The sequence below is a fragment of the Mustela putorius genome, unplaced genomic scaffold, assembly GCF_011764305.1.
Source record: "Mustela putorius furo isolate JIRA1106 unplaced genomic scaffold, ASM1176430v1.1 tig00003901_pilon_pilon_pilon, whole genome shotgun sequence".
Classification (NCBI taxonomy): Eukaryota; Metazoa; Chordata; class Mammalia; order Carnivora; family Mustelidae; genus Mustela; species Mustela putorius.
The window spans coordinates 16,570,007-16,583,070 of record NW_025422049.1 but is presented as its reverse complement, the minus strand read 5'-3'; the positions used below and the strand labels follow the sequence as shown (position 1 = coordinate 16,583,070).

The following is a 13,064-nucleotide window of genomic DNA, read 5'->3' as shown; positions in this document are numbered from 1 at the left end:
CAGTGGGGAGCCTGCTTCTCCCTCTCCCACTCCCCCTCCCCCTGCTCACACTCTCACATGCTCATTCTCAAATAAATAAAGTCTTCAAAAAAATAAACATTAATAAAAGTCTGGCTATTTAGGGGTGACGGGCTGGCTCCACTGGAGGAGCGTGTGACTCTTGATCACGGCGTTGTGAGTTTGAGCCCCATGTTGGGTACAGAGCTTACTTTAAAAAAAAAAACTAAATATACTTTAAAAACCACCCAATTTAAATGAATAAAGAAATAATGGCTGGCTAGTAGTCTTCAAACCTGTGGGTTTTATCTTGGCGCATCAATGAGGCACAAATCAGCTCGATAACATGTGTGGATTTATTTCTTAAGATTCGAGTGCAAACTTAAAAAACAAGAACAAACCAAGCTTTTCATTAGGAATAAACACAAAAATTGCAGTAACAACCCCGCGATCATGCATTTTAACAGAAAGTACAAAAAATGAATACATTCTAATTTGTAACTACATTTGAAAATTAAAACATTCCTCTGGAGTTCCAAATATGACACAATCATTAACCTATTCTCATTCTGTCACCTCAGACATATCCATCATATGCTATCAGGAAAACACAGGCAAGGATTATTATTAATCAGCCTTTATGCCCAAAAGAAACATTCCTCTCCTTAACTTCTGACTCTTTGAATCATTTACCTGTATCTCAGTTCTGAAAGCTATACAATTATACCTCTGCTCTAAGAAAAAGAAAAGAAGCAATACAAGTATCAGGAGGCAAGATATTTTCATGTCATTAAAGCAAAAGTCACAAGTGTTCAACTTAGAAATGTACAGAATTGTAGTAAATTTTTAAAGTACAACTTCATTTGATGGCTGACACGTCATAACAGCGAACAATTTAAACAGGTATAAAAATGTAGGATTAAAATCTTTAGGCTCAAATACTTGAAAAGTCACTATGAATATGGTAAGATCGGTTTACATAACCATATATTTTTTTTTCTGATGAAAAATCAGGGGGGTAGTGGCATCTCCCTTGGTCCCTTAACAATATTTGGATTTTCTCAAAGAATTAGCAGCACCCAACTTTAAGTGTTGATTCCATGTTTCTAAAGGACCTTATACAACAGATTAGTTGGCAGTGTTCTAGCTTTCAGGAGATGGGACTGGGCAGGGTTGCAAACACGGGAGTATGCATGCATTCACATATTTGAAATCACCATTCCAGATGGGAAAACAATTCACATATTGAAAAAAAAAATCTAAGGGACTTGTCCTTGAAGGATCAACAGTGGGCCAGAACAGTAGAAGCTGAATAGTAGTCTACTTGATGACAGTGGTTTTTCAAGCTTCCAAGGCAAGTTGGGAAAAATGAGAATAATCACATACACATAACTTCAGAGAGAACTTGCCTTGAATTGGACACTGCAGAACACTGAACAGAAATCTTTACAAAAACCTTCATTCTTGCTTATAATAACATCAGATTATTTTTTCCTTTTCACCACCATATACATAATATTTAAATATTTTCATTATAAATATCTTAGAGCAAAAAAGAATGTATTTAATTGCAGTGGTGGCCCACATCTGTACAAAGCAATGTAAGCAACATATATATATATATATATGCATATATATATATGCATATGTGTGTGTATAAAATGATTAAGAAAAAAGTGCAAAGAATAACAGTATTAAGAATTTTTGCTTTTTACAGTAACTATGGTTCAAGTGTGAAAACCTGTCAGATCTAGAATCCCAGATTTTAATGAAAGAGTCAAAAAGAAGCCCACATGCCTAATTGCTGCACAAGTATCAGTCCCTTACTGAGTATCTTCCCTTTGCCCATATCGAGCATTTCCAGTTTCTAAACTTTTCACACAATCAGGAAAATAGTGGTAACAGTGTGTTCTTTCCCTGTCACTTCCCCAAACTCATCCATGTTAAGTCATCACTCAGAGATCCAAACAAGATATTGGGAAAGTCAGTCATCATAACCCGCTTTGTGCACATTAAAGCTAAATGAAAGGCTTTCTGAAATAAACTACGGATCAAGAATCGAATCAGCAACAGCAAACAGACCTTCAGTTCCAAGTGTAATTTAATACGAGGACATTTTCAAATCAATCCCTGTTATCATAGGTAAATTCCAAATTGAAATCCTTTCCTAGGTTCAGTGCTATGCAAGGATCAGAATTCTAAATATTTATGATGGTTTCACCTTTTCAAATAAAGAAAGTGCTTCCTGTTAAAATTGGATTCATTTTTTCTCATCTTAACTCTTGGTCTCAGTTTTTTCTTTGGAAAAGACAGACAATTTTTGGCAGTCTTTAACATAATTTACCCTTAATCATTCAAATAATTAGTTACTGATTTTAAGACCTCCAAGTTTCAGAAAACCAGTTCAATTTCCCTTTAAAAATATATTACTAAATATTTTTGGTGTGTTTAACATTGTTGTACTCAGACTTCGGGCACTGTAATTATTCACAATATTACAAGGATTCTATGTCTAACTTATGCCAACAATTATGAATCCTAAAATGGTTTCCAAGGTACTACTATTTGATTCTATTATATTATGATTGAATTTTGCCTTCAAGAGAAATGGTTGGAAGAGAATTTCAAAGCCCTGCAGAACTCCTGCTTTGAGTAGTGTTAATAACATATTTTTTTTGTCATGCTTAGTATTTTAAGCTTCTTCTGAACTAGGAAGACAATAGACATTGGAAGATACAAATTGCTGCAAACTACATTCTACTCCAATTAATTTTGTTCCACATTATTTTCCTTTAAGAAAACAAGCATATCTTGGGCTAATTTTTAAAACAGAATTTTTGCTCTAAAATTAGTAACACAGCTAAAGGGAAACAACTTCTCAATTTCAGCCACATGAGAACTAGGCAAAACTAAGTTAAAGTAGACTCAATGACTATCTTAATCACTTTGGGTTTTTTTTTTAAATTACCATGTCTTTAGAATGATATACCCCTTACATTCTAACAGCTCAACAAGGCTTAAAACTCTAGAACTGAAAACCCGCCAAGCTACCTCCTGCACAGCTGTAAATGAGAGGCGGCACTCTATTTGCCCCCGTACATTCGCTCAATGTCTTTGAGGTAATGGTTCTTCAGCTCCTTCCTCTTCAGTTTGAAAGCATCTGTGACCAAACCAGTTTCAGGCGTCCATGGCTCTGGACTTAGGCGAACCTTGATTGGAATTTCAAATCGCTCCAATTTCACTGAAATGAGAAGGGGGGAGGTAGGAGAGAGGGAGGGACAGGGGAGAGGGGAAGGGTTGGTTAATTTAGGGTGCTAGTATCTTACAATCTCAGTTTCATTGTAGAGTTCTTGAAGTGTACATAAATCGTTTCAGTTGCATGTAGTTTTAGCCCACACATTTTTTTTTTTAATTCTATTGTATATGTAGACACCCTCCTCTTTCGAGTCTTCCTATTTGTCATTTCCTCTGCCTGGGCTCATCTTCCCTGTTGGTAGCTGCCTAGCTCACTTTCTTACTCCATTTCGGTGTCCGCTCAAATGCCGCTCCTCAGAGAAGGCCTCCTGGACCCTTCAGAACAGGAGTCCCTGAGTCTGCTTAGCCTCTCTATCCTCTGACATTACACTTTTTTTTTTTAAAGATTTTATTTATTTATTTGACAGAGAGAGACACAGCAAGAGAGAGAACACAAGCAGGGGGAGCAGACTGGAGAGGAAAAGCAGGCTTCCCTCTGACCCGGGAGCCAGAGGCGGGGCTCGATCCTAGGACCATGGGATCATGACCTGAGCTGAAGGCAGACGCCCAACTGACTGGGCCACCCAGGCACCCTGGACATTACACTTTCTTCAGAATGCTTCTCACCAGCCCACAGATTATAAATCCCCGTCTGACCTACTAGAAGGCAAGCTCCATGCAAGCAGGGGTCTTTTGTTCCCTGCCATCCATGGGGCTCCATCAAGAGCCCTCGATAAATGTGGACGTATGTGTTCATTCATTCTGCGGAAAACTATGCCTCTAGACAACTGTTCTTCAGGAGCTGTATTCAACACTCAAGGAAGAATCAAAAGGGGGATGGTGAATTTCACACTTCAGTGGCATAAGGATGTGAGACAGCACATACTGTATCAGAGTTAAACAACTCAGCGCGTGTGGAGAGAGGTAATGAGGCCACGCAATCAATCAATCAAGTACTCCATAATTTTAAATTCAATTATATCCCCTCAAGCTACTTACTATTAATACAGGCTCATCCTGAAAATCCTGACAGCCCCTTAACGGCAATGTCAAGCTACAGAGGAGCTATATGGCATGAGGTGAAGGGACATGGATCTGCATGGGTACAGCCTACCGCTAACCAGCCTGGGTGACTTTAGAAACAACTAGGTTTCCATGACAGGTGCCAAAACCTCAAATTCATGGAAGTTTTTGACCTAATACTGGCCTGGAGGTTTAGGAAAGCTTGCTTCAATTACTGAATTTCTCATTAAAATGAGAGAAAAATATCTGAGTGTGGAAAAATAATCCTTCAAATTACATAGAGCCAAATTCCTAAAAGTAGCCCCTGAAGAGGCAGTAAAAGAACAGGAAATTTGCTCAAATTTACTATATCTATTCTGTTGACACATCACAGCTCAGTTATGGGGAGGAGAGAGGCCCAAAGTAAACCCATCTGCTCCCCAAGTTCACATTTGGTTCTCAAAGAAACACTTCCATTCTCAAGTACAGATTTGGCTCCAGAACCTTTTATTTCATATTCTTTTCCTTATTTACATAGGCCCTATTCATAAAAGTCACTATATTTCATTTTTATTAACTAAATTCCTGTTCAAAGTGGGGAAAAGGCTACATGAGAGGTTTCATTTTGGGAACTCCTAAATATTATCTAGTACCACAAGCTTTAGAGAACAATGGGCAAACAGGATACACTGCCAGCAAGTGAGAAAGAGCAGGGGGAAGAAAAAACAAACAGCATTTTATGCATGCCATTTTATCGAAATTACCTACATTATGAAACAGAGCCTACAGGTGGCAGCAAATGTCGACATTTCAAGCCACTGGTCTTTCTCAAATAACCACAAAACTACTAATTTGTATTCTTCTCTTTTAAATTAGACTTTATAATTATTTGAGAGCAAGCGAGCACACATATGAGCGGGTAGGGAGAGGGTTAGTGGCAGAGAGAGAGAGCTCTTGAGAGAGAGAGAGACTCTCAAGCAGGCTCCATGCCTAGCATAGTGCCCAACCTGGAGCTCCATGCCATGACCCTGAGATCACGACCTGAGCCAAATTAAGAGTCCAACACTTACCTGACTAAGCTACCCAGATGCCCCTATTACTCTGTATTCTTAAGATAGATACTACCTATACCTGAAACCATGCCCGAAAGGTCAATGAGGCTGAAATGAATAGGAAATTTCAAGCTTGTTTTTCAGAGACCTGTTTCTCCCGAATCTGCTACTCTTTCTTTCCAGACCCCAACAACAAATCCACTAGCTCCCCTGGCAGAGGCATAAACTGAAGGCCAAGGGTATGGCTTTAGCCTGTGAACAAGCAAGGCTCTGCAAGCATTCTTTCCCAGAGATAGGGAATCCGAGACCCCATCCAGTTTATACTGGTTCATGGAGCTTGCACCTAGCCCTTCACCTTGTCCAAAGAGGACCTCCTGAAAGCAGGGGCCAAATTTTGCCTCATTTTAATATTAAGTCTGCATCCCCAACAACTCAGCATACAGGTTACAAATGTTTGCTCAAAGTCCACACTCCATCTTTCTTAAGAATCGTTAAGCTTCCCGCGCTGGGGTGGCTCAGTTGATTAAGCATCCGACTCTTGGTTTCTGTTCAGGTCATGACCTCGGGGTTGTGAGGTCCAGTCCCCGCCTCAGGCTCTCCGCTCAGCATGGAGTCTCCTTAACACTCACTCTCCTTCTCCTCTCTCCCCCACACTCTTTCTCTCAATAAATAAATCTTAAAAAAAGAGTCATGTTCCCCCACCCTTTTCATCAATATGTATATAATCTCAACCCCTGTAAATGTTAAAAACAAACCAACCAACCAACCTTGTCCTCTCCTGAACAGGTAGTAAAGGAACATGAAACTTGCTCAAATTAACCATGTCTACCTACTGAAACATTACAGCTCAGTTATGGGGAGGCGTCTGGAACTGTATTGTACCCTATATTGTACCCTAGAAATTAACATAACACTGTATGTTAACTATACTGGCATTAAAATAAAATTGAAAAAATAAAAATAAAAAAGGCTTTGTGGTTGTCAGATGCTACTTCTGATTAACTGTTTTTTGAGTGTTTGTTGTTTCCCTATAAAACTCAGCCAGGTACTGATTTCTTCTCCCTGAGTATCTGCCTATGACCCTTCCAACCGAGGCGTCCAACTTTCTTCCAATCCCTCGAAATGATTTAAAATGAAAACAGCCCTTTTTCTAAAACCCTAGGAACAGATGCTAGGCTACTTGAAATGAATGTCAGTGAAATGGCCACAGCGGCTCAACTTTAGACAACCTTCTTACCTGCTGCTGTGCATGGGCCACTCGAAAAGATCACCAGAGACATTAGAATGGCAAGCCAGGGAAATCTGTCCAGTGGCCAATGCCTGCCCTCCCTCCAGCTAAAGATGCTTCACACCTGATATCTAGAAACCATCTCACTGGCAGCTCTCAGGACTCAGGACAGGGGGTTTATCCTTTCCCCCAACCACTAACGTCTATTTTCTTTTTGTTTCCAGAGAAATGTCACTTATTAGTTCCCTGCCTGCTTGCATAATATAGGCCTAAGTTTGAAGGCCCACCTGCCCCACCACCTCCCGAAATGAGACAGCCGTTTAACTGAACTGACCTTCTCTAAGACTGCTGCAGGAGATGAGGAGCACACCTGTTCCCTAAGGTCCACAACACAACTCTAGCTACAAGGGAACAATACACACAATCATCTGTGTGATATTTTTCTAAGAAAAATCTTGGTCTAAAGGGGGATCTCCCCACTACTTCTAACCAGATCTGGGGGAGCCATGTCTTGGCAGTTGGAAGATAAATCTGTTGATTTAAAAATTTGGTCCCCCCTTTCTCTAGTCACAATCTCAAGGAACCCAGTCACTGCACTAACCCCCTTAAACCTTTTCATCAAACAAAAAAGGGAATCGACACCTCCTGCCTACCAGGAGGATAGAATCTGATGTTTGTTGGGGAGAACGTTTTTACCCTGGTGGGGAATAAGGGCTCATGAACACATGAGGAAGAATCTTTCTATCACCTTAGGTGTGTTCACCAACAAAACTGCTCTTGTCACTGTTGCCCAACAAAAAGAAAATACATTTGTTAGCCTAGGTAGTTGTTGGTCACAAGATAGCAATGTTGATGGTCACATTGCTCAAGACTATATTATCTATGCACAACAGGCTCGGATATGTGCCATTTCTAACCAAACTGCAGTGTTTAGATAATCCTTCTGACCCAAGTAAAACTCACTCAGATAAAATCAGAGAGTGTGCCACTTGGCTGCCAGGAATTTCCCCAGAGATGTGTGGGAATTGACTGGTTTATTGGACACATTTCCTAGAACCCTGAAGGCATTAGGTCAATGGTACAGGGACTATTAAGATTTGGGTTATCTTTACATTATTTACATTGCATTAACTAAATATGTAATCATCAAAAATGCTTTCCAGTATGGTTCTAAAACAATCAAAAAAGGAACTAATATATTGATTGCGCCAAATGTCCACATTAAGCTAAATACCAGGAAATTTTCTAACAAAGTACAAAGTTGCCTCTTTCCTCAAATCTAGAAACTGCCCTTTTCCAGCAGGAAGCAGCCAGAGTGGTCACTGTCCCAATTCCCTCAAGATCCTCAAGATCGAGGAAGGACTATAAAGCAAGGGAAAGTGAAACCATGCACATAAGGTCAATGAGGTTGAAACAGGAAATTTCGAGCTTGTTTTTCAGAGACCTGTTTCTCCTGAATTAGCTATACTCTTTCTTTCCAGACCCCAACAACAAATCCACGAGCCCCCTTGGCAGAGGCATAAACTGAAGGTCAAAGAGTATGGTTTCAGCCTATGAACAAGCAAGGCTCAGAATACATTCCTTCCCGGAGATAAGGAGCCGGAGACCCCATCCAGTTTTACTGGTTCACAGAGTTTGCACCTAGCCCCTCACCTTGTCCTAAGATGACCTCCTGAAGGCAGGGGCCAAATTTTGTCTCACTTTAATGTTAAGTCTCTACCCCAAAGTGAAATGAGATGTATATTACTTGTCTGTTTGCTCAACGCGCAAGCTCCGTCTTTCCTCATTAAGAGTTGTAAATCCGCCCCTCTTCCTCCGTATGTATGTATTCCCAACCACTAAGATTATTTGAAAAAACAAAAAGAAAAACCAAAAAACTAAGAAAAAACCCTGTGCTCTCCCCCTTCGGGGAAGTGGATGTGAGACTTGCCCTCCTGTTGGTTCGGCTGCCTCTCAAATAAGCCCTCTCCTTCCTGTACACTCGCTGTCTCAGTGACTGGCTTTGTTGTGCGCTTGCACCCATGCTGGGTCGGGTTAGGTACCTCATGCTTCTATTTAAAACATGAAGAGGCCATCTATAAAAGATGTATGATTTCAGGCAGATTTAGCTGAATACAACCAAGACTATTTTATACTTTTTGCATTCAGTCTCTGAAATTGTCATTGGAAGCAAAAGTTTGGCAAGATAAGTATTTTGTGGCACAGGAAAACTAGGATTTATACATTGAAGCTCATGATGATTGTGTATTATCGAAATCATCAATTGTTTGATTTCCTGCCTCAGTCTAGGAAAGTTATGAGAATCCAGCAGGTCCTAGAATTTTATTCCACTTTTCATCTGATTGTGATCCAGGTTGACTTTCCCCATTATTGCTTTTACACGGTGAAATGTACAATGACAAATTATTTAAGTTGCATTTTCCCCATCAGTACATTCAGAGAGTGAATAAGAATAACAGCCTATTGGCTGAAATACTTTTTGAAATAGTGAATTTAAAAAAAATTAGGATCTGTAGCAAAGAAAATTCTGGGAACCCAGTGACAGTAGTATAAAAAGTGTAGTATATCAATAATACTATAGCTGACAAAGCCATCTTCAGGAAAAAAACAGTAAGTGCCTGTTTTTAGGGTCATAAACTTAATTTCGTATATGTTAATAAGCCATCTGTCATTTAAAACTTCATAGTGTCTAGAGTTAACTACAAGAAGTTAACTACTTCTTGGTGGAGCTGGGGGGCCTGGGTGGCCTGGTGGGTTAAGTGTCTGCCTTCAACTCAGGTCATGATCTCAGGGTCCTGGATCAAGCCCCATGTTGGGCTCCCGGGTCAGTGGGGAGCCTGCTTCTCTTTCTCTGTCTGAACCTCCCCCTGCTCATGCTCATTCACTCTCTCCCTCTCTCTCTCAAATGAATAAACAAAATCTTTAAAATAAATGTTCTTCTTGGGGAAAAATAATTTTTTTATTTCAACCTGGTAGTTAATATTATCAACTAGTGAGTAGACCTAAATAGTTAATTTAAAAGAATAAATTATAGTAGACTAGTTAGGGAAATAGCGGTGCTTATATACGTCAGATAAAAGCATAAACATGTCTACAGGTTTTCTGAGTGACCAGGAACTTATATGGCAACAGAGTTGGAAACAAGCCTTTAAAATATACATTTTCTTTGACTCAGAAATTCCATTTCCAGGGATTCTAAATAAATAAATAAATAAATAAACAAACAAACAAACATGATAATATGTTACATTTGTTTATAGTGTGTTGCCAGGGAGAGGAACTCACCCTAAAATCCAACAAAGACTTAAGTGGATATTCCTATGCTGGAATACTATTTAGCTATTGAAAATGACAATGCAATTCTGTATCTACTGACTTAGAAATAGGTCACTGATGCTGACAGGCTGGGTATGTATACCATAAACAATGTAACATTACCACCCAAAGATAACTACTAGAAAGTGATTTTTTTTTACTTCCTCCTTTATAATTTTCTGTACTCTCTAGTATTTTATGATGAGTATACATAACCTAATCAGGAAAATGATGTCTTCATTTTTTAGGAGAGAAAGCAACAGGTTAAAACTAGGTTAATAGCTTCCTAATAAACATGAAGAGTTGGGTGCCTTGTTGGCTCAGTTGTTAAGCATCTGCCTTTGGCTCAGTTCATGATCTCAGGGTCCTGGGATCGAGCCCCACATCGGGCTCCCTTCTCCGTGGGAAACCTGCTTCTCTCTCTCCCCCACTCCCCCTGCCTGTGTTCCCTATCTCGCTGTGTCTCTCTCTGTCACATCAATAAATAAAATCTTAAAAAAACCCACAAACATGAAGAGTTCACAGTTTCTCTCTGTTCCCTTGGAAAGTAATTTAAACAGTTTAAAATAATCTTTTAAATTAAAAAAAGGTAGTAACCACGAGGAAACAGCTGAGATGAGAGAAAGAGGACACTGGGTGAGTAGTCAACAAAATTTTGGAAGACCCAAAGCAAACGGACTAGCAGTAACTGATGGAGAGTTGAGGGAGTTAAAGCTAACTGCCAAAAAAAGAAGAAAGATATAAAAGCTCACTGCCAACAGAGGACACCAGTGAGAGGCAAATGGACCTCTTGAGCCCATGCCTCTGAAGACAGAGGTGAGGGATACACCTCTGAAAAGAGAGTTCTGGTCCTCAGCCCTTTTTCAGAGGACAGCTCTTCTCCAAGAAGAAAATCTTGCCCTTTTTCAGAGGATAGCTCTTCTCCAAGAAGAAAATTGCCTTGCTCTTCCTTAAGCAGGATGGCAACAGGTTTACTTTTTGGAAAGGCTGAATGAGAAAGACTCAGGACTCCAAGGACACTAGGTATGACAGGAGGAGGGAACAGAGCTGAAAACAAAAGGATGCTGTGAGGGTAAGAGCCACCCACCCCACCCTCTGCCCTTTTCCAATTTCTTCTTTTTGGGCCCCAAATGGGCAGTCATGCTACTATCCTCCAGGCAAGAGACTCAAGAAATCTTTACAGAAATGGGATGACTTCAGATACTAACTTTGAATAACCTCTCAGTGAAGCCCAGTGACCTCTCCAAACACTATTTTAGTGCCTTGTTCTCAAGTATGAATGGACAGACAGGGACCAATGGGTATAGGAGAGGCTATGAGCAAAGCAAGCAGGAAGTGGAGCTTGTAGGAAATGACCAATAACAGGAGAAGAATACGCAGAAAAGGAATACCTTGAACATCCTCGGGGGAATAAGAGGCAACACAGTGAGTGCGTTCATGAAAGAGCAATAGGATGCTATTAAAAGAACATGGAGAAAAGAGGAAAGAGCTCTTGAAAACTAAAATTCTGACACTGGAAGTTGGAAATTCAATAGACAGAGAGATGACAAAGTGGAAGGATTCTGCCAGAATATAAAACAAAAAGGACAAGATAGAAAACAAAAGGGAAAAAAGGATAATAAATCTAGAGGATGAAAACAAGAGGTCCAACAACCATATAAAAGTAGTCTCAGATAAAGACACAAACACAGAACTTGGGGGAGAAAAGCCATAAAAAGAGTAGGTTTTAAAAACCCTGTATTATGAAAACAAAATAGATAGACATCTCAAAGAGCCTAATGCATAAAACATCATTAAATGACTTCTAGGTACTTAGTAGACAAGCAATTTCTTACTTACTGGCATTGGCAGCTTCTCTAATTTCTTTCAGTATTTCAGCTTCCATGGCAGGATTATTGCAGATATCAACCCAAGATCCTTCCACTCCTTTCTGTTGTGCCAAAAGTGTCAACCTTTTCTGATTAGGAACCACAAAACTAATCACATAGGACTGATCACTAAAAATTTAGAAAATAACACAAAATGGAAATTAAAACATTGAGAACAATCATTTTTACATTATCGACTTGAACAGTACACATAATTTCAAATACATATTTCTGTTAAGTGTTACAGTTTCATTAAGAAGTAATAAAACCCACAGCACCTGGGTGGCTCAGTCAGTTAAGGGTCTGCCTTCAGCTCAGGTCATGATCCCAGGACCCTGGGATCGAGCGCCATGTTGGGTTCTCTGCTCAGAAGGGTGCTTGCTTCTCCCTCTCCTTGCCACTCCCCCTGCTTATTCTCTCTCTCTCTCTCTCTCTCTCTTTCTCTGTGTGTGTGTGTGTTAAATAAATAAAATCTTGAAAAAAAAGAAGTAATAAAATCCATAGTACTGGCATAAAGATAGACATTTAACCAATGGAGCAGAACAGAAAGCCCAGAAATAAATCCCTGCACATATGGTCAAATGATGTTCAATAAGGGTGCCATCACCACTCAATGGGGAAAGGACAGTCTCTTTAACAAATGAGTGTTCAGAGAATTGGATATCCCTTCGTAAAGAAATGAAATTGGACCCTCAGTCAACACTACACATGAAAATAACTCAAAAAGGATCAAGGACTAAATATGTAAGAGGTAAAATTATAAAATGTCTAAAAGAATATATAGGGGAAAAGATTCATGACACTGGATTTGACAATGCTTTGACACCCAAAGCAGAGGCAATAAAAGAAAAAACTGATAAATGGGAGTACAATAAAAATTTAAAAATTTCAGCATATCAAAGGACATAGTCAACAGTGTGAAAAGTCAATCTATGGAGCTGGAGAAAGTATTGGTTAGCCATATAGCTGATAAGAAGTTAATATCTAAACTATATAAAGAACTCCTGTAACACAACAGCAAAAAAGAAAACGCAAGTAACCCAATTAAAATATGGCCAAAGACCTAAACTTATAAAACTCCTAAAAGAGTATGGGTAACCTCCTTGACATCAGCCTTAACAACGTGTGTTGTTGGATTTGGTACCAAAAACAAAGGCAACGAAAGCAAAAATAAACAAGTGGCACTATATCAAACTAAAAAGCTCTGCACAGCCAAGAAAACCATTAGCAAAACGAAAAGGCAACATACAGGGGTGCCTGGGTGGCTCAGTCAGTTGAGCATCTGATTCCTGATTTTGGCACAGGTCATGATCTCAGGGTCATGAGCTCGAGCCCCACATTGAGCCCCACATTGGGTTCCTCACTAAG

At 39.7% G+C, this 13,064-nt stretch overlaps 1 protein-coding gene across 9 annotated transcripts in view; it reads right to left on the bottom strand.

Moving 5' to 3' along the window:
* Positions 1-335: 335 nt before the first annotated feature.
* Positions 336-13,064, bottom strand: part of ACSL4 (acyl-CoA synthetase long chain family member 4) — a 112,393-nt gene continuing 99,664 nt past the window's right edge. For all 9 annotated transcript variants that reach the window (XM_013064832.2, XM_013064830.2, XM_004769042.3 and 6 more), the window contains 2 exons: positions 11,668-11,825; positions 336-3,238 (listed from right to left, as the gene is read on the bottom strand). In XM_013064832.2, the coding sequence (XP_012920286.1) occupies positions 3,081-3,238; positions 11,668-11,825 (316 nt within the window). In that variant the 3' untranslated portion in view covers positions 336-3,080. The remainder of the gene's footprint in view (positions 3,239-11,667; positions 11,826-13,064) is intronic.